Here is a 27,309-nt window from a genome sequence, read left to right as displayed (position 1 = left end):
CCCAACCAACTGCAGCAAGCCTAAGAATCTGGCTTCAGAAGCACCTTATGGAGTGCTGAGGTCCCCGGCCAGAGCTGACCCCCCCCCCACCCTCCTGGCCCCTTGTACATTGGCCAGAGTCATCAAGGAGTCCACCTCCTATCACAGTTTTTGACTCAGGAGCAGGAAAAGAGCAGGGCTAAGGACCCTTCATCTAGGCCTTCTCACAAGAGTGGGAGACACTCTCATAAGCATAAAAACAGATTCCCTCCTAAATCTAAGAGGAGGAATCCCTCCCCACCTGTCCAAGTCGGGCAAGTCTTTGTGTCCAGGCTACAAGAACATAGCCTCCCCCCAAACTCCAAGCTTCCTGGTCAGAAGGTACATGAAACGATGCAAGGCTCCTGCCATACCAGCTTCCACACCAACTGTGATAGTGACTAAGATGTAGTACTGGGAACCAAAGGACCAAGAACTGTCAGGACTGACAAAAATCACTTGGTCAGAGATTTATTCATTGACTCTACCATCTCATTCCCATAGAGAATCACCAGCTACTAAAACTGACTCCAAAGGTATAAGGCAACACGATGCAACTTACAGAGGTGCTGGTGACTCTCACCGCTCTGAGAATCCCTGCTCTAAACTTCATTGCACTGCCACTCATTTCTGACAACACAATTTACTGCAGGACTCCAGGAGTTGAGACCTGAGCCAGCCCGAGCCCTACTATCCTGGGCATGGGGGACAAAGCCCAAGCCACACCACCCTGGGCGGGGATGTGTCGGGGAGCCCAAACCCTGTTACCCAGGGCTGAAGTGCTTGGGCGGTAGGCTTAGGCTTTAGCTATGAGCTCCAGCAAGTCTAACACCAGCCCTGGCAACCCCATTACAATGCGGTCATGACCCACTTTGGGGTCCTGACTCTCACAGTTTGAGAACCACTGCTCTAGAGTATATCTTCACCCTCCAAAATCTACAGTCTCCCATGTTATCGAGACTAATTCTCACCGGGGAGATTCTAACAACAAGTGTAGCAAGGAATTCAGGAATTCCATCTCCTATCCCATCCAGTGGCCATAGCTTTCCATCAGCTGTACTGACGGCACTGCAGATAGAGCTGGATCTGACTTTTTCATTATCAGGAGAGTCAGATATACTTGTGGAATCACCTTCACTTCTGCCTAGGTAGGTCAGGCCAGAGAGGGGATAAAGAACCAGCCTCGTTCACTTAAGCAGCAGCCTCCTCCTAAGGACTGGTGGTACCCAATTCCTGGGTGATCACTATAACATATTTTCAACCCCCTTATACTGGCCTTAATTGGACCCATGGTCATGGTACCTAAACTATCCTCCACCCCCACAAGAGGTCAACAGAACTTCACCCCAAGTCTGTGGAAGAAGAAGAACCAGATCTACTGGTACCACCATGTGTATCATCTTCCTCACCCAATGAGGTGGTTGTTTCAGCCTTGCCATCTCAAGATGACCACAGGCATTTCCAGGAGCTGCTACAGAGAGGAGCAGAAGAGCTCCCAAGCTCCTGAATGTCCTACAGCCCATGTGATCTAGCCAAGTAGCACCCCCAGTGAATGGAGCCATACTGGAACCAGCAAGGGCAGTAAGGCAAGCTGTATTTCAAGGGGGCAGAACAACTGTACTTTTGTTCCAGCAAAGGGAGCAAAGCGCTTGTTCACCCATTCTGCCACTAATTCTCTGGTTGTCCAAACAGCACCAGAAAGATCCAGGTGACACCAAAGGGCCGTCTCTGCAGATAAGGAAGCCAAACATTTGAATGTTGTGGGGAGGAACATGTTTGCATAAACCAGCCTCTAATTTAGAATATCAAACTATCGGGCTCTCCTAATAGTTTTCAATTTTCTGAATTATTCAAAGTTCCTGGACTTGAAGACAAATTACCCCAGGAGGACAGGTCTCAGTATTAAGAACTCATTGACGAAGGCTAGGTAGTGGCCAGAACCTGGTTAAAAGCTGTGATTGAGGCAGCCAATATGACATCAAGGTCAATGGTGACTGCTATAGTGATGATCCAGGAATTATGGTTGCTCTCTTCGGGGAGATACAAAATACCATGGAGGACTTGACCTTTGATGAGACTAATCTTCTCAACCATAAGATGGACAACCCTTTGCACTCACTAAAAGACTCTAGGGCAATCCTCTGCTCCCTGAGTACTCTGTCTCCAAAAGAGGAAATACAGTTAGCAGCCTTACAAACTGAGGCCTTTACCACAGCCTTTCTACCAGCAGTGCTCTTACAAGCTGCATTCCTTCCACTTCAACTGTAGCTACCCAGCCTCATCCCCAGCCAAAAGGCATTTTCGATGGAATGCTCAGGAGCTGAAAATCAATTATTCCATTGATGTGACTGTTTTTACTCTGCTTGCAGCCTAGGTAGATGAACTTATTAATGTTCTCCACAGCATTCGACTCCACCTGCATGGGGGGTTCTGATGACGTATCTCTGAGGTTCTGGCCTTGGTCTTTTGCCATGAGACACAGAGTGGGTGGAATCTTGGAAATCTTGGAGGTGGGGCTCAGATTTTCTGACCTCCCAAATGCCCCATTAGTTCCCAAGTCTTCTACAAATGTCAACCCCTTCAGCTGTCAGCATTCAGTCCTTCCTGGATCTTTTGGCTCAGGAGAATGCAAGGTCAAGCATCCCAACCTAGATTCTCTTCATCTCACAGCTTGGTATTTGGATGGATGTCAAACCTAGAACATTGTTGCTTGGAAGATGAGCAAGTTATTCTTAATATCAGAAAGGAATCCACCAGGAAATGTTACCAAGCCAAGTGGAAAATTTCTCTGTCTGGGTCCAGCAAAACTATATGTCACCAGAAACCGTCCAAAATAGAGCGAATATTTGCTATCTCAAGATGACTGGCCTCTCCCTCAGCTCGCTATAGGTTCATGTCTCATCTGCCAACAGACAACTATTTTATCATTATCCCACCCAGTAATGACCAGGTTCCTAAAAGGCTTGGTAAGAACCTTTCCATCAGTAACAAAACCGGCCCCTCACTGGGATCTTAATTTAGTACTTTTGACACTCACTACACCTCTCTTTGAGTTGCTGGCTACATGTTCAATGTCTCACTTTTTCTTGTTGCTGTCATTTCAGCCAGAATGGAGGGTGAACCTGGGGGCACAATGGCCAATCCACCAAAGGCAGTATTCCAGAAGGACAAAGTCTTGCTATGACTACACCCCAAATTCATCCCTAAGATACTTTCAGAATTTTACATAAACCAGTCAGTTCACTTACCTGTGTTTTTCCCAAAGCCCCATGCCTTTAGCAAGGAAAAGAGACTTCATTTCCCTCGACCTGAGATGAGCATTGGCATTTTACCTGCAGAAAACAAAACAGATCAGAAAGTCACTTAGACTCTTCATTGTCATAGTGGAAAGTGGAAAGCTTTGTTGTCATGAGGGAAATCTATATCCTCTCAGAGAATCTCCAAGTGGATCTCTGGCTGTATCCTACTGTAACTGTGCCTCGGTGGGTAACAGCTGAAGGTGCCAAATTCAGGACAAACTGCTGAGAAATAGGGCAAACACATCCCAAAACTGGTGATTATTCTCCCATAAGATATACCAAAACAACCACAAAAGTAAACTCCTGTTGGACCACATTGACTAAGAAGAAGTCATAAAAGCAGTTTCCTTGGGCATTCCAAAAACTCTGGATTCAGAGATGAGTGGTTCTTTACAACCAGTCTCATGAAATGAAAGGTTCTTCTGATCCCAAAGGACTAGCTCAGGGTGGGCAAACTATGGCCCGGGGCCGCATCTGGCCCTCCAGAAATTTGACAATATAGATAATTTGTGCAGTCACTGTTATATATATTTGCAACGAATCTTGTACAAAATGTGGCATATAAGATATCTATGAAAACGTTATGATTATGCTATCTGTATGCATGTATCATTTGTCTATTTGAAATTATGAATATTGGCTCTATACCTGGATTTCAAATGTTTGCTCCTGGGGTAATGCCCACAAGGTAGCTAGCCATCAAAAGAACATTTAACTGACAATGGACCATGGGAAATGCCCACCTACACTTTAAGGCATTTCCTGCTGTGACTAGACATTTTAATCTGGCCCTCAAGCTCCCGTCATGAACCGGGGTCCAGGGCTTGCCCTGCTCCGGCGCTCCAGCCAGGAGTGGGGACAAGGGCTTGTCCTATGCCGCGTGGCTCCCAGAAGCAGCAGCATGTCCCCCCTCCAGCTCCTACATGCGGGGGCAGCCAGGAGGCCCCACACACTGCCTCCTCCTCATTTCTGGCCCCACCCCAGAGCCCACACCCCAGCCAAAGCTCTCACCCCCTCCTGCATCCCAGCCCCCAATTTTGTGAGCATTCGTGACCCGCCATACAATGTAAGGTGTGTGACTTAGCCTAACTTTACCAGCTGCTCTGGCAATCCCCGCTATTTTGAAGGCTATGTGAGACCAAACTTTAACAGAACAAAAACACTTTAACAATCTGGTGAAGCCTGGATATTGATTGGCTGGTAGTGAGATTGTAATATAAAACAAACAGTTCTAAATTCTGGTAGCTAGGAATTGTTAGAGAAAATATTGACATCTTTTTCATCAAGGTAGCCTAAATAATGCGTGGTATTTATACACAGCTTTTTCAGAAGGTCATAGGCATTGTACAAGACTTCCAGTTTTTTAAATGTGGTTCTTTTTTTCCTTCTCCCACCCTCAAAAAGGGGCAGGGAAGGTGAAACAATTGGTATTTACCAGTGTAGGTCATGTTTGAGAATCTAATAGCATGGAATTTAGTTTCTGCACTAAAACACGTTAATTGCTAACTTGTTCCATTTATTAATTATCACCTGAAGCATTTAAATTCCTGCTTTGTTTTCTTTTACGTAATAGACAAGGACTGGGAATTTCACTGAGTACCCGCAGGATCACATGGCACTGTAATGTTTTATTGTCCTTCAGGAAGGATACTTGCATTGTGTTGATGAGCTTTATTGTGACCAACTTAAAATATATACGTTCTTTTAAACTAAAGAACACCGTGGTTCCCAAGTTGAAGTGGCTTCCTGAGTTACTCTAATTAGATTGTTTTAATGTCTGCCAAGCTTGTTATATGAGCAGCATTTGGCAGGAGAGAGCTTGGACCATCCCAGAAACATTTAATCATATAGGCAGCTTAGTCTGTGTCAGAGGACAGTACATTATTGAATGAAACATCCCAGTCATTCAGTGCTCTCTTTAACAGCTGGGGCAACTGTTGAATGGCTGATCTTTTCAAGAAAGACTTTGAAAAGCAGTTATGTAACATTTTCACCAGAATATAGTGTCCAGACCATAGATGTGAAATATTCCTCCCTGTCAGACATTTCATCTGTTATTGGAAATATTCTTTATCATTCATCTTTTTTTAAAATTACATGTTTTTCTTTGCTTACTGCTCCATACAGTAAGGTGTATGTTTGTAAGGAATCTAGTTTTAGTGTTGATCCAAAAATTTTTTCCCACCCTCCTTCAAATCCATATATGAAAACGAGTTAAACCTGAAAAAATGGATTTTTAATAGTTTTTCTGAGAGGCCAATATCTGTCTTCTTTAGGCTGTGACTTAACGCTGTTATGTTACTGTATCAGAGGGGTAGCTGTGTTAGTCTGGATCTGTAAAAAGCAACAAAGAGTCCTGTGGCACCTTAAAGACTAACAGATGTATTGGAGCATAAGCTGTTGTGGGTGAATACCCACTTCGTCAGACGTGAATTGTTATGTTACTGTTAATTCAGGCAGGTGGCTCAAATTTTCAATGCTGGACACCCTGCAAATAAAATACTTCAGCTGGCCGTCCACTTCCAAAAGGATTCACTCAAACTCATGCTGTTGTATGTTATTGCAGTTGTAAAGTTACAGCAGAAGCAACAAGATTGCAAATGCATTGAAGATGTGGCTGGTAGTGCAGCTCAACTTTTTCAAGTTAGAGATTGATTCCCATGTGTTTTATGACTGTTGCAATGGAGGTTGTAGCAGAATTGTGCTACAGAATCTAAGCTTTTGTTTTAAAAAATTTTTATTTCTAATCTTTATAGTTGCAAAAGTATAGCCAGAAACAGTTAACTCTAAAAGAGGCGTGGACATTCCCACTCGTCTCAATAGGGTATTCATTCCAAAACCTAATGATAATCATTTACATTTTAATATTTAGCTGTTTCACTCAAGATTGTTTTATCAGAAACACCAATTTTATGTGTTTATCCCATACTTCCATACCATTACCTCTACTTTGCTGAGTATCAAAAGCTCCAGCTTATCATATGGCAATTTGTACAAATTATTTGCGTGTTTTCTGTACAAAAAACTGAAAAAATTAGTGGCAGAGAAAAATAAGATGAATTTATTCTAAATTTTTCTAATTTAACTGCATATTTTGTAATTCCAAGGACCCTCTAAAGGGCCATACTCTTTCCCACATAGGATATCCACCAATTGGGTCGTAGTTCTTGGTCACTAGCATATAGCTTGATGCTTTAGGGTACTGAGAAGATCTTCCTTATCTGATATTTGTGTTATCCATATCTTCTTCTAAAGGATCTGGAATCCCTTTAATCAAAGTTTTTTATGTATGAAAGGAACATCAATTCTTGTTGCGTAACTTGTAGTCCATTACTGAACCTGGAGGAAGACATTTGATCTGGTAATCTGGCTACTGCATTAGTTGTCATGGAGCTGATGGAGAATCTTACGGCACCTGTGATAGTGTGTAGCACCAGAAGAAGCTATTGAAATAGTATGTAATATTTGTCAGGGATCATTTAACCTTCGTCAACAGCTTCTTGAATTCTTTTAACTAGGCAAGGGAAAGCTTCAGCTGATTAGTAAAGCTGAGGTGGAAACTTGCAAGGATTACAGAACCCCCTTCCTGAGACTCCACCCCTCCCTGTTTCTTCCTGCCCTGGTCTGCCCTCTCCCCCCAGCACCTCCTACCTGCTGCCAAACAGCTGATCATTGGTGAGCAGGAGACACGAGGGGGAGGGGGAGGAGGTGATCAGTAGGTGGCTGCTGAGCACCCATCATTTTTTTCCATGAGTGCTCCAGCCCCGGAGCACTGACAAAGTTACCACCTATGCTTCTGTAACACAATCATGCTATGAACACATCTTCCTTCGAAAAGGTTTATCCCCCTCTGAACTGAAAATGTTGCTTCTGGATGTATGGACAGCGAATCCTGTTTCCTTTTTCCTCTTGGATGAAAATATGCTTTTAAGTGATTCCTGTATGTTCTTTTCCTTAATCTGCCTCATTCCAAGAGACTAGGTAACCCTTGTCACCAGTGTTGCAATATACTTGGAGAAGAAATGTTCTCAAGTAACTGTTTTTCACTTTTAGGATCGCCTGGAGTCTCAAAGTTACCCTCTTGAGAGATAAGGAATCTGATGATATATCATTGGAATAGTCAGAGTCCATTTCTTTTGGGGTTAGCCTTATTCAGCCTCCAGGCACCCATGATTCAGTGTATTTTGTTGTTTGTTTGTTTGTTTTTTGTTTTATACTTGCCTCCTTAGTTTTCCTATCTATTTTCAGGTAAAAGAAGTTCAGGAGGTGACTCTTTGGGTGAAAAGGCTCTTATCCTTTATCCTAGGGAGAATCATAGGAAGAGGACAAGAGCTGTGGATGATCCATACTCAGCTAGATGGAAGTGTCTGGCCCTTTTTTCTGAGTAGGAAGACTTGCCCTTAGGGTAAGGACTTGTCTACACTGACAATTTACAGCGCTGCAACTTTCTTGCTCAGGGTGTGAAAAAACACCCCCCCAGAGCACAGCAAGTGTCAGGGCTGTAAAGCGCCAGTGTAGACAGTGCACCAGTGCTGGGAGATACACCCCTTATGGGCTACACCCCCCCCCCACGACCACACAAACCATGTTAAAGTACTGTGAGTGTAGACTAGCCCTAAGAAGACTGTTCTGATGTGCCCTTAGAGGTGTATTTATTTGAGTTAGCGATGATCTTACCCCCTTGAACATAAGAATGGCCATACTGGGTCAGACCAATGGTCCATCAGGCCCGGCATTCTGTCTTCTGACAATAGCCAGTATCAGATGTTTCAGAGGGAATAAACAGAACAGGCAATCACCCATTCCCAGCTTCTGGGAAACAGAGGGTAGGGACATCCACAGCACAAGGTTGCGTCCTTGACCATCTTGGCTTAAGGCTATTGATGGGCCTGTCCTCCATAAACTTATCTAAGGGTATGGCTACACTTACAGTTGTACAGCGCTGGGAGTTACAGCTGTGTTCGTACAGCTGTGTAGGGAAAGTGCTGCAGTGTGGCCACACTGACAGCTACCAGCGCTGCAATGTGGCCACATTTGCAGCATTTGCAGCGCTGTTGGGAGTGGTGCATTATGGGCACCTATCCCAGCGTTCAAGTGGCTGCAACGTGCTTTTCAAAACGGGGTGAGGTGGAGTGTGACAGGGAGCGTGGGGGAGACAGAGAGAATGGATTTTTGGAGCTGACACTGTTCTCAGCTCTCTGCCTTGCAAGTTCTAAGGACTGGAAGATACACAGCACCAACCTTCAATCATTTAAAAAGTTATGAGCCCTTCCCCCACCCCTCTCTTACTCACTAAATGCAAATTATGCACTCCTAAATAGCCTTCAGAGCACATAAGCAGCTGCTCAACACGGACTCCCCACTCTCCTCAAGCAAACAGCTGTGAACATTCCAAAGCAATTCCCCTGCCTCCGCTCGCTCGCTGGAGCAAAGAGCAGCTGTGTTTGTTTTTTAGATAAGTAGCTCCGGGAAGCTCGGAGTTCAGCCATTCTTCCGGGTTGTTGTGGACAGGAATTCTGAGATACCGCCTAATACCCTGGAGGCCAATAACAGCGCTTTTGGTGGCCACACTTGATGAGCAGCCCTGCATCACCAGTGCTGCAATCATTACACCCCAAGCAGACCAGGTGTAAAGCCAACGCCGCAACCAGGGAGTTGCAGCGCTGGATGTGCCGTGCAGGTGTGGACAGTTACTAAGTTGCAGCGCTGTAAACCCACTACCAGCGCTGCAACTCTCCAGTGTAGCCAAGCCCTAGTTCCTTTTTGAAGCCTCTTATGGCCTTCACACCATCCTTGGCAACAAGTTCCACAGGTTGACTGTTTGTTGTGTAAAGAAATACTTCCTTTTGTTTGTTTTAAACCTACTGCCTATTAATTTCATTGGGTGACTCCTAGTTCTGTCTTATTCATATTCTCCACACCAGTCACAATTTTATAGCTCTCTATCACATCCCCTCTTAGTCATCTCTTGGTAGATTGCTGCTCCAGTTCCCTTCTCCATACACACAGTACACGGCTTGAGTTAACCACCAGCTGAAGAGTATGCTTTGTTGCCTTACTATGTCTGCTGTCAGTTACTTCCACTGGTGCCAGTGCTGAAGCTATTTAAGGAGGTACGACTGCTCCCCTGACTTTCTTCTTTTCAAGCTTGGAGCATTGTTAAACTGGCTATTCCTCTATGCAGTGATTCACCAGTTGCAGCAAAGCCCCAAGCAAGGAAAAACAGCTACAGGAATTTCTCCAAAAGAGAAGAGGAAGAAGATAGAGAATGGCTAGAAGATAAAAGAAAATCACTGCTGGAAATCTCAGAGATAAAGACTATGATAAAGAAAGAGGAGCTGTAAGGTACACAATAGCCTCTGAATAGGGCCCGACACGTCTGGAAAAAGCTGCCAAGCCGATCCATAGATGCAGGTTTCTGCTAACTGACAGGTCTATCTACCTTTGTTATGCAAGAAGCAACAAACACATGTCTCAAAGGGGAACAAGACCTTTTCCCCTGTGATCTAACTTGTAATTTGAACTCTAGTCCTCAAGTTGTAAAGTGCCACCTAATCTTTTGTTGTTTGAATAGCAGCTGTTTTTTTTTTTCTTTTGGGCATAGTTGTCTGAGCATTGAGCTGAATGCCATTCTGCTTTCAGATCTTGAATATGCAGATGGCTTGGTCTTGTTGGCTTTGGTGAATCACTGCAGCTGATAGCCAGTCTGGTTGGGCAAGAAGCAGTATATGCTGGTCTGGTTATGAACTCAGGGCTTGTCTACATCAGAAAGTTGCAGCGCTGGTGAGGGAGTTACAGCGCTGCAACTTTGAAGGTGTACACATCTGCAGGGCACCACCAGCGCTGCAACTCCCTGTTTGCAGCGCTGGCCGTACTCCCGTTTTGTCTCGGGTGTAGAGGATCCAGCGCTGGTGATCCAGCGCTGGTAATCCAATGTAGACAGTTACCAGCGCTTTTCTTGACCTCCGTGGAAGGAGGAAGCCTCTGGTAATCAAGCTGGTTTCCTTTCCCGGTTTGCTCTCTCGGTCCCGGAGCCAGCCAGCAAACCGCAGGGAAGGAGACCTGCTTGCTCGGGGTTCCGGGACCGAGAGAGCAAACCGGGAACGCCGCGGTTTGCTCTCTCGGTCCCGGAGCCAGCCAGCAAACCGCAGGGAAGGAGACCTGCTTGCTCGGGGTTCCGGGACCGAGAGAGCAAACCGGGAAAGGAAACCAGCTTCGCCGCGGTTTGCTCTCTCGGTCCCGGAACCCCGAGCAAGCAGGTCTCCTTCCCTGCGGTTTGCTGGCTGGCTCCGGGACCGAGAGAGCAAACCGCGGCGTTCCCGGTTTGCTCTCTCGGTCCCGGAACCCCGAGCAAGCAGGTCTCCTTCTCTGCGGTTTGCTGGCTGGCTCCGGGACCGAGAGAGCAAACCGCGGGGAAGCTGGTTTCCTTTCCCGGTTTGCTCTCTCGTCCCGGAACCCCCCTTGAAGCCGCCCAACAGCGCTGCAGTGTGGCCACATCTAACACCACTTGCAGCGCTGGTTGCTGTAAGTGTGGCCACTCTGCAGCGCTGGCCCTATACAGCTGTACTAATACAGCTGTAACAACCAGCGCTGCAAAATTTTAGATGTAGACATGGCCTCAGATAAAACTAAGTGCCTGGCTGTTACCATCAAGCGTTCTCCAGCTCCATATTATAGCCCACTCAATATTAACAAGGCAAGACATTGAACAAGAGGCTGGTAGTGGTGGCGCTGGCAGTGACTCACCTATAACCTTTAGCTTAGTGGTTAGGGTGCTCACATTGACTGTGGGAGACTACAGTTCAATTCTCCTCTCTGCCTGTTGTGGTGAAGAGATTTGAGAAGAGTCTCCTATGCTAGAGAAGAGTGTTTTAGCTCCTAGGCTATGGGCTATTCTAGCATGGGGTTCTAACAGTCTCTCTTGTTGAGCTATTCTGCGGTGTATAAAATACTTGAATAGTGATTAGCACAGAATGAGAGTGCTTCTCTAGCCGAGTGGTTAGCGCACTTGTAGGACAGGCATGTTTACTCAAGTTCATTGCTGCTCCAATAATTATTTAATTATTTAGACACAGTGGAACATCTTCGGCAGGAGAGACTGAGACACTTATATTAGAATATTTCAATAACCTTGCAAATGGGCACCCTCCTGCAATATCAGAGTCCTCTTGCTGCTGCTTTGCTTTTTATTTTTAAAAAGTTCCTGGGAGGGAGGGGGAACATTTCAAGTGACTAAAAACAATTTTTTGTCAACTTTTTCAGTTCACCTAAATATTTTGAAATTTTCGGTTCAACTCAAATCCATTTCCCCTTGTTTTTTGGAACTGCCAGCAAATTGAACAATCAGTTATTCTTTAATTTCTAAATAACCCTCCACTAAGAGAATAGAGGCGATAGATATGTTAAGATCAGAGCAATAGGTTTACAAGGTTTCACAGCACCATACATTGATAACTACTACTCATATAATAACTACTATTCATTCCAGTTCAGCTGACTTCCTTCCAGAGTTTACAGCTTCTCCCTGCACCACCACCGGTTGTATTCCATTTCTGTATTTTATGCTTTGTAGATTCAGATGCTCAGCAAGCAGCATCTCTTGTGGTGAATGGAAATACAGTGTGTATTGTGTTTGCAGAAAAATGGATGGAAAACACAGATGACTTCATAGACTCCTCAGCAGGAGGACTGCAATGTGTATATAAAATGTAAATCAGAAGCAGAGAAACTTCATCATCCCGTGCAACTGGCATTTATTGACTGCTTAGTCCTCTGGTCAAATGCTAGCCAAAGCCTTGTTTTTGTCACCCTCCGCACTACTCACTCTTCACCATCTTACTTCTAACAAAGAACATTTGCCCCTTCTTGTCCTAAAATTACAAGGTGTTTTTTTTTTCAGAATAGAAGTTCAGCCTTCCAACAAGTGTACAAAGTGAAATTGAAGTCTCAGTACCGTAGCAAAGGAGTACATTATTAATTTGCCTTCAAGACAGATTAAGTTATTTTGTTTAAATACACAGTTGATTCCAAACTACATCAAGGTTTATGGAACTGTCAGTATTATAGTGAGTTAGAGTTGGCAAGAACAATACATTAGAGAGGTGCCATTAGAAAGGAGCACGGAATTGTGTAGAGAGAAGGAAATCAGCAAATACACAATGATGAAAGCTGCCAATTTCCTCTACAAGACAAGATGCTTTGGGTAGAGCATTTTACATACCTAAATAGAAGTTAGATACCATCTATCAAATAAGCAAAGCTCAAAATTCTCTCACAAAATAGCTTTACTGAAAATATATTATGTAATTGGGATATCCCCTTTGATACTCAAACATATGTAGCATTCTAAAGTGGATTAGCTGGATGGATATATAGACCTGAGATTCCACTTTGGGAGTAACTCTTTGCACGTATGTATCAGTTTATACCTTCAAAGCACTTTACCAACATTAACTTATTAGGCCTCATGATATCTCTGTGGGGAAATTGAGATTGAGAGCATCATCTTGAAATAGGGTAGGCCCCTTTTGCCTGCACAAAGAATGTGAGTGCTGTAGCACACTTAGGTTAGCTGATGGATTTACCAGGATTGCAGCTGCAGTTAACCTGTTAAATACCTTTGCTCGCCTTCACAGTCACATAGTGTGCACATATTTGCTTCCAGATTCAGAGCCGTAACTAGATATTTTTGCGCCTGAGGCAAGACTATAAAATTGCGCCCTCCCGCCGGCTCTTCTGTGGCAATTCGATGGTGGGTCCCTCAGTACCTCTCGGAGGGAAGGGCCTGCTGCCGAATTGCTGTCGAAGAATGAATGAAGTGACCACAGTAGAGCTGCTGCCGAAGTGACATCAATCACGGCTTTTTTTTCTTCTTTTTTCCCCCCTCCGCTGCTTTCTGTGCCCCTAGGCTTTGTGCACCTGAGGCAAGTGCCTCACTCGCTTTGCCCTTGTTACAGCTCTGTCAAGATCTCAAGCTTCTGTAATTAAAATGGTGGATTTGAGAAATTACGTGATTTACCCAAGATCATGCAGCAAATTGGATCAGAGCCAGGATTAGGTAGAAGGGCTTTCTATCCTTCAGTCTATATTGCTGTTTCCATTTCGCAATGGTCTGTTGCACTGCCACTGGTGGTAGTTATGTAGGAAATGAATCGAAAGACTACTATCTGATCATTAATAATTCCATGGCAATTTTCCTAAGAGTTAGGGTATTAACACAGGTTTCTTCCAATTTGGTGATTGTATTCTGTCTGCCTAATATTGCCCCTTTGGTTTTAGTTTTACATAGTATTATTCACTTCTTGTCCCATACTTCCTTGTGCTGTTAAATAGCTGTTGTGCTTCCCCCCAAAGATAGCTGTATGTCACTGTTGAATCATCCTTGTATAGCCCTTGCCAATATCACAAGTAGCTGAGAGGTTTAACTAATGATTGTAACTGATTTGGTCTGTAGCGCAGCTGAGAAGCAGAGATTTTATCTGTGTTGTCCTAATTTTAGAAATAGTTTTTCAACTTTGTTCAGGTTTAGTAGGAAATGACAAATTTTGGTTTTGTCAACCATGAGGCTATATCTTTAAATGATAGAGCTGGAATAACAGCATTGTTACAATATGTTTCTTGGCCACTCTCATTCCTGTCTGCCTCTGAATAGTAAGAGCCAGTCAGCTCATTACAACTTCAAAAGAGCACCTGAAAAGCTACCTCTCTGGATAAATCAAAGGAGGAGTAGACTTGTACAGAATCTTTTGGATCTTGGAGCATGGCCTACACTTTATTAAACACAGCACTAAGTGAAACTGACTAACTTCAGTACATTACAAAACTGGATTGTATCCTGTTGCTTAGGTCCCCTGTGCAGAGCCTAGCAGTAGCCTATCAGTTTTATCTGTGCAGGAATCTCTTTCAGCTGCTCTAACAGGGCATATATTAAGCAGAGAGGGAGGAGTTAAAGATTCTTAACTCTCTTAAATTGGTCACAACCTAAGAAGATATGGTATCTTTACAATAACATGAAATGCCATTTTTGATGATGATGATGTTTTAGGGGCCATGGAATTCAAAATTGCACCTAGAGCAAGATAATACTCTGTTAAATAACTGTTTTACTTGTTTTCTAAATGAGTATTGATAATTATTGATCGTATTGATTATTGCATTAGAAAACTAATTTTTAACAGATTTCCCCCACACACACACACCTGTAATTTTCACACATAAACCAGCGGGTATTTTCTTGATTTAGATTTATAACCTGATTTATTAGCTAGACTTTGAATCCATATGCTTTTCTGGTGAATCAGTGATTTTCTTCTTTAACTTTCCCCTTGTAGCTGACCTGAACAATGTCAGATTCTCGGCTTACAGAACTGCCATGAAACTTCGAAGACTGCAGAAAGCCCTCTGCTGTAAGTATATGCCTGTGCTTTATAGACTTTCTTTTAGTCTCTTCTGCCACAAGGACAAACCTGTTTGGCAACTTTTAGAAAAAGAAAATATCTCATTAACAAAAATCTGTCCACTGCATGAACACTTTGGACCAGAATCATCACCACTATGTTCCAGCGTTTTGTACCACTCAAACCTACCTCAAAAAAAGTTAAGACAAAAGTATAAATCTGACCCTAAGTTAACAATTTTTAAATGTGTCCTATCTTAGCCTGTTTATTTAGGTATTTTTGCCACCCTCATTACCATAGTGCCTGAGAACGTCTCACCACTGCTTTACAGCTCCATTAATGTCTAGATCATTCTATACTGGCATTAATCTTAAACATGAGTATGAACCCAGGGTCCTGGGTAGGCTTGTACAACCCACACTGAAACCTGCACCACCACATCTTGATTGCTAGTTTTAGCCACGCTAGCTAAATTAAAGCTAACGTGGGTATGCCTACAGGGGCTGCAGTCACACCTCTGATTGCAGTGTACACATACTCTGTGTCATGCTTGTCTGTGTATTCACATTGGCTAGTTACCTACTTTTATTATGGATTAAATAATGTAGTCATAGTTTCCTTATTAGATCAATCAAACACAAAGTATACAATTTTAATTGCCATGTGAAACTGTCATGTGTAATATTTTAACTTTATTCATTCACTTTTACTTGCAGACAGAGTTTAATTTCTGGGATAGTTGCAGACCGGTTTCTACCCTCTCTTCTGTTTCAGCCTGGGATCTGTGTTCACATGCTCTTTGGAACTGTGTCAAACCTCAGTATCGTTAAGCGTATTCACTATGAGGCTGAGGGGGAGGGGGTGAGTTAAAGTGAGGGGTTTCACTAATGCACAGAGTTAATCCTTGAAAGTCCTGCATTAATGAACACTTTCAACAGTAACTGAAAATTCTGGCAGTATAATGAAAGATGGGAGAAGAATTGCCAAATCCCTACAAGCCCACACAATGTTTCTAAACTCGTATAATTTGGAATGTTTTGCCAATATGAATATAGTGATAAAGGATTAGTTATGAAATTCTTAGAAATATAAATATACATTCTTAATATAATTCCTCTCCCTCATTTCATCCCCTGAAAATGTGCAAGACAACAATATACCATTCCCATCTTTTTTTTCTTTTTTTAAAATAAGTAAAAATATACTATTTGTAGTTGCCAGACTACTTCTGAAGATATGTTCCAGTAAGTTACGTCCAGCCATGAATCTGCTGTGCTTCTTACTTGGAACTATACAGACTAATTTAATCTTTGTATAGTATAGACTTTTTAGGTTTATGTTTTGCATCAGTACTTCATTTTATAGAGAGATTCAAGAGGGGGATAAGAACTGAACATTATTGGACTTTTCCATTACAAATGGGAGTCTAGAAAGGGCTGTAGAATAAATAGAATGGTACAAGGTCAGAATAAAGTGTTGATTTCCCATGGGAAATTCACATCAAGAAACTGTTTATGAATTACATGGTTCTCAGCAGGCAACTTGAATATATAAGTGTAACAGACACTTTTGTGCCTGAACATATGAAACATAAAATACTTCAGGCCAGATTTGGATCTTGTTTACCTAATTCCACACCTGTGTAACTCTGTTAAGTGTGATCAGAAATAGGTTCTTAGACTTTAGAAATGTTAACTATCTGGGGGAGAACCTGGGTCCATTGATGTCAATAGCATAACTCCTACTGATTTCAGTTGGATCAGGATTTCATTTCTAGTGTTTATAAAAGCTTTTTCTTGTGTTTATCTTCTGTCCATTCAAAATAATAAAGAAAACTCAATGCTGGATTAATCTCATATTGTGCTGCTGCTTCCACATTTTTTAAAAATTCTCAGTTTGTTAGACTCTCTATTGCAGGACAGCTGTTTCTTTGATAAACATTTAAGAACTGATCTGCTGTACGATTATACTGGCACACAATTCCTTCTTTCTCATACTGTCTTAACAAGTTTATGGTACAGTTTGTCTTTATATAAGTGTTAACTTGAGGGCAAGTGAAAATTTTCTGAGATCCAGATGTTTTAACAAACATGCAGTGGCACCTACACTAAATACCTAAGCACATTCTTCATGCTTGTATCCATAGAGAGTTGTTTAAGGAGTCTGGATAACTATGTTTGTACTCACTATTTGAGAAGCAATATTCCTGCAAAGAACAAAGACACCATCATTAAATATTCTTATCTTACAATTTCACCAGCATTTGTGAACCCAATTTAATTATGCAGCAAAGTTATTATTGAGTTTCTTACTGTTTCTTTTAATTTGGCATTAATAGCAATTGAACACTATTTTGGACCTCAAGGCATCAAGACATAAACAAGAGAGTTCAAATTTCCAATTGAAGTAATTGCTTTCATCTCCTTCCTTTTTCCTTCATCTTTGAAACTTGGTGGGGAAGGAGAGAAGTCTTGGATTGTTTTCATTTTCTGTAAATCCACCAAATCTGTAAAATACAAGACATTTTTGTCTTTTGAGGTTTGTTTTTATTTCCTAGTCAGGTTATATTTACCTCATAGAAGGGCTTGAGAACTGGAGACATGTCCTGTTTCTAAATGTCAAAAATAAAAATGCTTTTAAATAATCAACTATACTTATACTGTTTATGTTTTGTGCCTTCACAGGATTTTGGAAAACTAAGTATAAGAATTAGTATAGTATAGCGTGTGTGTGTGTGTGTGTGTATATATATATATATATATATATATATATATATATATATATATATATATATATATATATATATATATATAAAAATGGATGTAAAGGTACATTAAGACTAAAAAGAGAAATGCAGAAAAAATGGTGATACTGCACAAATAAATTCATGTGCTGAGAAATGTTTGCACATGGTATTACCCTGAAATATTCTCAGATGTGGCACCAGCCTCCCAGCATTACAGCATATTATGTACATGCTAGATATAACCATTTCACCATTGCTTTTAAATGTACATCAAAGCATGTTGATTTTCTTGTGTACAGAATTGCTTTAAAAATATATCCTCTTTAAGTGCAATCCACATCTGAACATTATGATGTCAATAAAATTCACTTTGCTTTACAAACTTCTCCTGGAGATTCAACAAAAGAAAAATATGTGGCAGTTTCTCTATCAATTGTCTTCTTTTGCTCTGTATATACTAACTAAATTAAAGGATCACTTGCATATCAGCAGAGAACATCAGGTTTACTTCTGTGGTGACCTTGCATTCTGTGAGATCCCTGTATGGTTTTAATTACCAGCCATATTTAGTTTCCTTCAATTTCGGTATGTGATTACTACTGAGTATCTTTTACTTACTAGATAGTTGTCAACTTTCTCCCTGAAACTTGCCTCTCGTGCATTGGCCTTAGCTTTTCCTGAGCTTCAGATTATCACGAGTGCCATTTTACAGGATGGGTTCCCCTTGCCCATGTCTTTGATGGAGAATGTGAGTTGGTCTTAATCACAAACTCCCACTTCTGTCTCTCTCTTTAAAATCCAAAGTATTGTTTACCATGCCTGGGATACAAACATCCTAGAGGCTGGTCAATGCACAAACGGTGCCAGTTTATCTAAAATAATTGGCCAAACCTTACACTCAGCTTGATGGAAATTCCCTATTTGTCTGTTAAGATGTAACACAATGGCTTTTGAACACTGCATCCAAAAAACTTCAGGGAATATTCTAGGCATCAGTGAGCAAGACCCATTTGATTTTTTGTGAAAACTGGAAAACCAGAGTGTGTGCAATGAGCTCAGCCTACAGAAAAACTACACAGTGTGCAACATTTGGTTTTAATTGATTGAGTTAAAACCAGTGCAAACCCCCAGGTGGACACATGTACACTGATTTACAACTCTTGTATCTGTTTAGTTGACTGCATTAAGCCACGTTATGGGCGTTACGTCTCAGGATATGATCTTGCATGTGAGTCCATATTTTGGGAGGAGTCTGAGTATTAATTAAATCTCTGAGGGAAAATGGACCCCCAGTACTTTTCCCACTAAGCTCCTGATGCGTTTGTGGGGGGAAGTCCAGGAGGAGTAGAAGTTGTCGTACAGCAGAGTCTGGTGTCACCTCCCCCCCCGCCCATGTGTTTTAGACACCCATATATCATTAACTTCAAGACAAGACCGAAGGTTTGATAAATAAAGAGCACAGTTAACGGATTTTAAGATGCTACCACTTATTAGTGTTAAAAGCTTTCACAAAATAGAATGACCCATGTGTATCTGTAGTCACATGTATAATTAAGCTGCCACCCAGATGCTGAAGGGGTTCACTTAATTACCATTGATTCGTTGTCACAGAGGAATTGAGCATTCAGCCTAAAGCTAAAGTTAAAGGTGTTGTGAAGGCAGTGCTGCATTTCCAATTTGGCTAATAAATTGTTATTAGAGAAAAGCATCTTCCTATGACCCTTAGAGATGGGGTGGCAAATAGGCTGTTGTTGAACAAGACACGCATCTTAGGATAGTTACATTTTTTAAATGTCAGTAAATGAAATACAATCTCCAAAATAAAGGATGCTTTATATTTAAAGAAAAATACTAATTTCAAAAAATGAAATATATTTGCTCTGTAAGCTAAATCTTTTAGTATAACAGTAGAGACGTATATATTATTATATACACACTTTATTTGCTTTAGGATTTGGGTATATTAGGCGAGTAGGCTAAGATTTTCAGATGTCCTTAAGGGATTTAGGAGCACAAGTTCTTTTGATTTTTCAATGAGATTTGTATTCTGAAATTCCATAGGTACTGCTGAAAATCCCATTCATATTGTATAACCCCTTGCAAATTATTCAGTGGCTAAGTCTGGAGTGCTAAACTAGTGTTCTGTTCGGACACAAAGAGCCAGATTCATCCTTGATGGAGTTTTTAGTTGCACCAGAAGTGAATTTGGCCCATTTGACATTAAGCTATTGCTTCACTGTTAAAATCTGTTAAATTGTAAAGTATTGTTGCTTGTCAAAGCTCATTAAAAATCTTTATTTTAAAGAGAGGAAACATGGTCTTGTGGTTAGGGCACTTACCTGGAACTTGAGAGATCCTGGTTCAGTTCCTAGTTCTGTCACCTAATTCCTATATTACTTTCACTTAGGGCCAGATTCTTCCACCTTTAATCACATTGAGTTATACTGGGGTAGGCAACCTATGGCACGTGTGCCAAAGGCAGCATGCAAGCTGATTTTCAGTGGCATTCTCACTTCCTGGGTCCCTGGTCCTGGCCGCCAGTCTGGGGGGCTCTGCATTTTAATGTAATTTTAAATGAAGCTTCTTAAACATTTTAAAAACCTTATTTACTTTACATACAACAAAAGTTTAGTTATATAGACTTATAGAAAGAGACCTTCTAAAAACATTTACATGTATTACTGGCAATAATTAGAGTGAATAAATGAAGATTTGGCACACCACTTCTGAAAAGTTGTTGACCCCTGAGTTATACCATACTCTGTGATTATCCCGTTGAAATCAACTCAATGTGAGTAAGAGAGCAGAATTTGGACTTCTGTCTGTCTGGTTTGCTTCCTTGTCTGTGAAGTAGGCAAAACAATACTTCCACATTTCATGGAGGTGGTGTGGGGATAAATTCATTAATATTTGTGAGGTGCTGAGACATTATGGCAGTGAGTGCAAATATAGATAGGTCCTCAATATCTTGCTTTCTTGTATGATCCCCATTTCATTTTAAAAATCATCTCTCATAACACTCAATTGTTATCCTTCAAAGCTTAGAAGCAAAATACTTCCCTCAGTCAATTGATCCTGAACTGCTTTTTATCTTAGTGAGGTGCATTTAGAGATTAAGGGTAATAAGTAGAACTGTATGAAGAACAGAAGTTCCATTTATTGAAGGATTTTGAATTTTCCCTTTATTTTGTATCGGAACAAAACAGAAAATTTTCAAAGCTTTCCAAAAAGAAAAATTCTGTGGAAAAAATTCTTTCAGATTGATTGAAACACTTCTTTTAGAAAAATTGTTTCATTTTGGTTTGGACGTATTTTATATTACATTGTTATATAGAATACAAAGAAAAATTGACACAAAAAGTCAGTTTGATAGAACCACATATTCTGATGGAATATGGCCCCCTGAAATTTCTCCCATCATCTTTAGTAAGTGGTATTTTATTTGCCAAAAGTAATGCTGTGATGGAAATAGATGGAAAACCTCATTAAAGTTGGCATGTTCTAAAGTGACATCATGTTCAATGTGTTTTTAATCAAATACTGTCAACAGGAATATAAAAATTAAATTACATGATTTCATGTTTGATATGCTTTGAAGACATTTTATTTATATAGCATCCAATAATATGGTAGATCTTTTACAGACAATATGAAACTATTGTCTGACTTATACAATTTACAGTCTAAGGCAGGGGTAAGCAACGTTTCAGAAGTGGTGTGCTGAGTCTTCATTTATTCACTCTAATTTAATATTTTGCATGCCAGTAATACATTTTAATGTTTTTAGAAGGTCTCTTTCTATAAGTCTATAATATATAACTAAACTATTGTTGTATGTAAAGTAAATAAGATTTTTAAAATGTTTAAGAAGCTTCATTTAAAATGCAGAGCCCCACAGTCTGGTGGCCAAGACCTGGGCAGTGTGAGTGCTACTGAAAATCAGCTCGTGTGCCGCCTTCAGCACGCATGCCTTAGGTTGCCTACCCCTGGTCTAAGGCCTCGTCCTGCAAAGCCTTAATGCAGTGGTTCTCAACCTGCGGACCAGTCAGCACACAGCTGTGGCCCATGGGACATCCACAGGGCTGTACAGATAGTGTGTGTGTATATATAATATAGTGTGGATGAGGCCACATAGAGAGGTGCATATGCAGCCCACAATGGTAAATATGTTGAGAACCACTGACCTAAGGCATGTCTAAGAGTCTGCAGGATTGGGGCATAAAAGGTTATTTTCAGACAAGGGGTTGGGGAAGGGATGAAAGCTTAAGAAAATTGTAATCAAAATATATTATTGTCAGGGGGGCGGTTAATACTTGAAATGACTGAGTGTTGTTTTGTTGTAGTTTATTATTATCTTATTTTAAACAGTGGATCTACTGAGTCTGTCTGCCGCATGTGATGCCTTGGACCAGCACAACCTCAAACAGAATGACCAGTCGATGGATATCCTTCAGATCATTAACTGCCTGACCACCATTTATGATCGACTGGAACAAGAGCACAATAACCTAGTCAACGTCCCGCTCTGTGTGGACATGTGCCTCAACTGGCTGTTGAATGTCTATGACACGTATGTGCGAGTAGTTTGAGTATACTGTACTAAAGGCTTTAATGACCGTTGGGGATAATGAGCTGTCTTCCTGGTTACAAATTGAGTGGCTTGGAGCTGAAAGGCGGTGTTCATAGTGCACCTTTAATAAAAATAATGGCTTACTGGTTGCACTTAGCTCAATCAATACAACCTTGAGTTAGGGCTGGAGTCCTAAATTGTTTTATTAAGCTAAGAAGTGATAGAGCTGGAATATAGAACATTCTAGTTTAAAATGGTCCGTGTTTGTAAGGTTCATTTTTCAGAACTCCATCTCATTATTAAGTTATGACTCTGCAAGGCACTTTTGAATTTCCTTGTTAATACACCTTTATCTTTACCAGTTAAGAGTATTATAAAAAAGCAATAGCATCATCTTCATTATATGTGTGCTCATGCTTGTCTATGCTTCCAACAATTAAGCCTATTCATGGTGACACATTTTCTATAGCTTTTAGTATGTAATCTTTGATAGATGCTGGAAGGGGGGCCCACCTGTGGCGCAATATGCTTGTGACTTCTAATAGTCAACAGATCTGAGTGAATTTTCGTAGGTTAGTAATGTCGCTCCTAAAATTCAGTTTTAGCAAACAAAGACCACTTCAAAGTGGAATTTAGATATGCTGAGTCCACACTCATGAATTTACATTCATGAAGATAGGGTACATTTACTTAGGTAGTTTTACAGAAAATCCATTCAATCTGCTGTTTTAATCAGCTGCCTTCTAGATCTCGGACAACTCCTAAATTACCCAATAATTAAATAAAGCAGCCTAGTTTTGGATTATTGCTGGATTTTATAATAATAAACAGCTCTGCAAATTGTGTGAGAAAATTTGGCAGTCCAACCCCTGACTTGCTTACTTAAGACTAGAAGTATCTATTAGGTATCCTTAAAGTCAGACACACGCTCACATGTCATGTGGCAAAATAAACCTGTGTAGATGAGAGAGTGTGCTTTTAATTTCATCAACATTTTGCATTGTTAAAATAAATATCCATAGCATGGGAATACTTCCATACCCCAAGAGTGTTTCTTTCATCAAGTTTTAATCAATGTAATTATACCTTATTGATTTCTGGATCAGAAATTGCAAATGTCTCCCAACCAGGTGATTGTATAAATGGAGGACTTCCTATTCTGACTTAATCCACAACAGCTATAGAGTTAATGTGGATAGTCATTCTGCCATGTTATATTATGTATTGTGATGACACTAGATTTTTTGCTTTGTTCACAGGCAATAGAGAACAGGCCTATATTTAATATTTAGATTATTTTTTTTAAAAATCTACTTTAGTTTTCAGAAAACATATATCAGATCCACTTTGTATTTAGACCCAAATATGAATAAAATCTGAATACAAATTACAATTCTTCACAATCAAAAAATGTTAGGTATTTAGGCTGGGGCAATAAAATCATAGAATCATAGAAGATTAGGGTTGGAAGACACCTCAGGAGGTCATCTAGTCCAACCTCCCGCTCAGAGCAGAACCAACCCCAACTAAATCATCCCAGTCAGGGCTTTGTCAAGCCTGACCTTAAAAACTTCTAAGGATGGAGATTCTGCTATCTCCCTAGGTAACCCATTCCAGTGCTTCACCACCCTCCTAGTGAAAAAGTTTTTCCTAATATCCAACCTACACCTCCCCCACTACAACTTGAGACCTTTGCTCCTTATTCTGTCATCTTTCACCACAGAGAACAGCCTAGCTCCATCCTCTTTGGAACCCCCTTTCAGGTAGTTGAAGTGTGCTCTCAAATCCCCTCTCACTCTTCTCTTCTTCAGACTAAATAAGCCCTGTTCCCTCAGCCTCTCCTCGTAAATCATGTGTCCCAACCCCCTAATCATTTTCGTTGCCCTCCGCTGGACTCCCTCCAATTTGTCCACATCCTTTCTATAGTTGGGGGCCCAAAACTGGACTGAATACTCCAGATGTGGCCTCTCCAGTGCCAAATAGAGGGGAATAATCACTTCCCTTGATCTACTGCTAGCGCTCCTACTAGTGCAGTCCAGTATGCCGTTAGCATTCTTGTCAACAAGGGCACACTGTTTACTCGTATGCAGCTTCTTGTCCACTATAATCTCCAGGTCCTTTTCTGCAGCACTGCCACTTAGCCAGTCGGTCCCCAGCCTGTAACAGTGAATAGGATTCTTCCATCTTAAGTGCAGGACTCTGCACTTGTCCTTGTTGAACCTCATCAGATTTTTTTGGCCCAATCCTCCAATTTGTCTAGGTCACTCTGGACTCTATCCCTAGCCTCCAGCATATCTACCTCTCCCCCCTGCCCCCGTGTCAGATCCTCCTGATTGCTTCTCCTCAAGACTCTGTCTTGCTAAATACAGTCTAATCATGCTTATTTATTTCATTGAAACCTACTACACTGTAAATTATAGTTTGCACCATTGAAGGAAGGAATACTGAGGAAATGGATGTTACAGGACTGGAAGGAACATTGTAGGGACTCAGGGATGAAGCAAGTGCATGGCCTTTTACTGAAGTTTTGTGTTTTTGTTATCCTGGATGAGCACAGAAAGAAGAGCCAAGGGTCAGATGTATGTACTGATAGGATAAATAGACAAAGCCCTCAATGATTTTCTTGAATTCATTCTCCTATTAGAGATTCTGTGGCATTTAAAAACAAAATAAAACAAAAAACCTAATAATTTGCATTTATTATGCTTCCCAACTGTTATTTGTAAAGGTATTGATAACTGGAACACACTACCAGTGACTGGTCCAATTTGGCATGCAGCCTTGCTATTCAGTATGTTTCACATTTGTTTTAATTGATCAGATATTCATACTCATTTGCAGTTACATGCTAAATTATCTGTTTGATTTGGGAGGCAGGGAGGAGGGTGTAGCTAACTGAACCAACTCATGCTTCATGTAAGTTCCTGTTTAATATACCTTACAGGAAAATCATCATGCTACATGCCTCTCCTGTATAATTTGCATTAGGCTGGTATTCATCTGCATGGGTTTCTGAGGGCATAAAGGATAATGAATTTGGAAAGGATTTGAGGAAGGGGAGGAAGTGCAAAGAAGAAAAGAATAAGAACAGAATGTTGAACTGACATAAGTGAATAACAGATGCTGATTTATGAACAGGAAAATAATAATTTTAAAAATTAAAATGGGATGTGGTGAGGTATCCAAGTTCTGATCTGTTACACCACTGTAAATCTGTAGTGTCTCTCTTTATTTCAGTGGAGTTTTTTTTTCTTTCTTTTGACTAAGGTATTACACTTGTATGATAGCAGAATTGGGGCAATGCATGTAATTGGCCCTTCTGCTGATCTTGACAGTATTACAGAGGAAATATATTTATTGGCTGAACTGTTCATATACTGTGCAGCACAGCGTGGGGTGCCTTTTATAATTGCATGCATTAATATTGTTCTTATTTTCAGTGACAATAGTGAAAGTGACACTTACAGACCGAAAATTATTGATAGATCTCTGCCTCAAGGAGTTGTTAGACATATGCTTATTGTATTGTACACATTCTGATCATTTGTTTGAGGGAGCAAGTTTGTTTTGTTTAAATATATCAAAATTGGGATATTGTCTGGAATATTATTTAATGTGAAAGTCTCCCATTGAAAGTAAATTGAAATAAAACTGAGTTCTGAAGTAGGATTTCAAGCAGTGATGTTTCGTGGCACACAGTCACGGAGGATGTTGTAGGTATAGAGAGGCTGCAGAGCACAAATGGATAGGGGAAAGGACGATGACTAGAGACCACATGTGGACTGGGGTGGGGCCCAGTCTTCAAAGTGAGTGGAAAGTGTTTGAATGTTACACTTTGGTGTTGCTAATGACTTGAGGCTAGTGCTGACACTAAGCGAAGACATGTTTCAAAATGTTCACCACCTCCCAGTGTTCCCAGTAGGAATGAAGTCAGGCTGCCCTTAAAGAAGACTGGGGCTCCCTATGCTGTCTGGGACCCCCATCTTCCCTGAAGACATCTTGGGTTCACTTCCATTTTAAACTGTGGACGATGGTAGCCTTATTAAAAGATGAAGTGTTTACTAAAAGCACTTTTAGCTTCACTTCCATTGATCACAAAAGGAAATGGCAGCCATTTTAAAAGAGGGCAATTCTTCGTGGAATTTTCTGTATAAGAACATTTCTTTGTCAGCCCTTGCTGAAGCACTTTCAGTTATAAATAATAAAAGCGAAAAATAACCAAATGTCTTCAAATGTGGTGACTTTCAGTCTATATGGGAAATTTGAAGAATGCATTATTTGGTTATTAAGATCATTTGGACTAGAAAAATAGACTGGCCCAGGGTGTTAATTTTTTTAAAGGGCCCATTTTTAAATTAATATAAACTCTCAAACTCATTAAAGGTTATGTACATGTGAATGTTTAGACTCACTAAGTGTTGTAATTGTGAGGAGATACACTGCCATTGCATTCATGCCAGAGTGGTTGAATCCCTGATTTAAGTGCAAAACATAGCATTAACTATGGAACAGCAATCAGTTACTTATCTTGGAGCTGTTGATGAACACTGTTTAACCAGTGTATTCAACAGGTCATGTATAAGTTACACAAGAATTAAGTTTCATGAAGTAGTACAGAATCATAGAAATTTAGTGCTATAACGGACCTTAAGAAGTCATCTAGTCTAGCCCACTGTGCTGAGGCAGGACTAAGTAAACGTAGAGCATCCCTGACATGTATTTGTCCAACCTATTCTTAAAAACCTCCAGCAATGATTGGCGGTTAAGATTGGTGGCTAAGATTGTGTTTAATTTTAAAAGTTGCATTACTCTCCTAATTAAGACCTCAAATATGTGGATTATATTATCAATCAGTGTTTGTTTTTCTTATCATCATCAACAGGGGTCGAACAGGAAGGATCCGTGTCTTATCTTTTAAAACTGGTGTAGTTTCCCTGTGTAAAGCACATTTGGAAGATAAGTACAGATGTAAGTCAGGTGTCTTAATTTATATTTTATTTCATTTTAATTTATTTTATTTTTTCCTGTATGTCATGGAAACACAAAAATTTGGGACAGAAAAGTCCTGTTAGGTCTTCTAATCCTTCAGTGAAGGATAGTTCTCTACACTGTATTTTTAAATGACTTATCCAGTGTAGATTTCCCCCTACTTCCCATAATAGATTAAAGTTTTTTCTACACTGACCAGAAAAAAATCAGTGACAACGTATTGGGAAGAAGTAGGGTTTAATATGATTTGACATAGAGATTAAAACTTTTTTCCCTGACCCATGTAAACAG

General features: G+C 40.7%; 1 protein-coding gene across 14 annotated transcripts in view; it reads left to right on the top strand.

Moving 5' to 3' along the window:
• DMD (dystrophin) overlaps positions 1-27,309 on the top strand; it is a 1,715,077-nt gene that overhangs the window by 1,624,559 nt on the left and 63,209 nt on the right. For 13 of the 14 annotated variants that reach the window (XM_030575515.1, XM_030575505.1, XM_030575489.1 and 10 more), the window contains 3 exons: positions 14,648-14,722; positions 21,828-22,029; positions 26,912-26,997. In XM_030575515.1, the coding sequence (XP_030431375.1) occupies positions 14,648-14,722; positions 21,828-22,029; positions 26,912-26,997 (363 nt within the window). Of the gene's footprint in view, positions 1-14,647; positions 14,723-15,429; positions 17,458-21,827; positions 22,030-26,911; positions 26,998-27,309 lie in introns of those variants that run through there. The other variant, XM_030575524.1, reaches the window with a different exon arrangement.

Source organism: Gopherus evgoodei, chromosome 1 (genome assembly GCF_007399415.2).
Source record: "Gopherus evgoodei ecotype Sinaloan lineage chromosome 1, rGopEvg1_v1.p, whole genome shotgun sequence".
In the NCBI taxonomy this organism is placed as follows: Eukaryota; Metazoa; Chordata; order Testudines; family Testudinidae; genus Gopherus; species Gopherus evgoodei.
The sequence above is the reverse complement of the archived record's forward strand: the minus strand, read 5'-3'. Positions and strand labels throughout refer to the sequence as shown.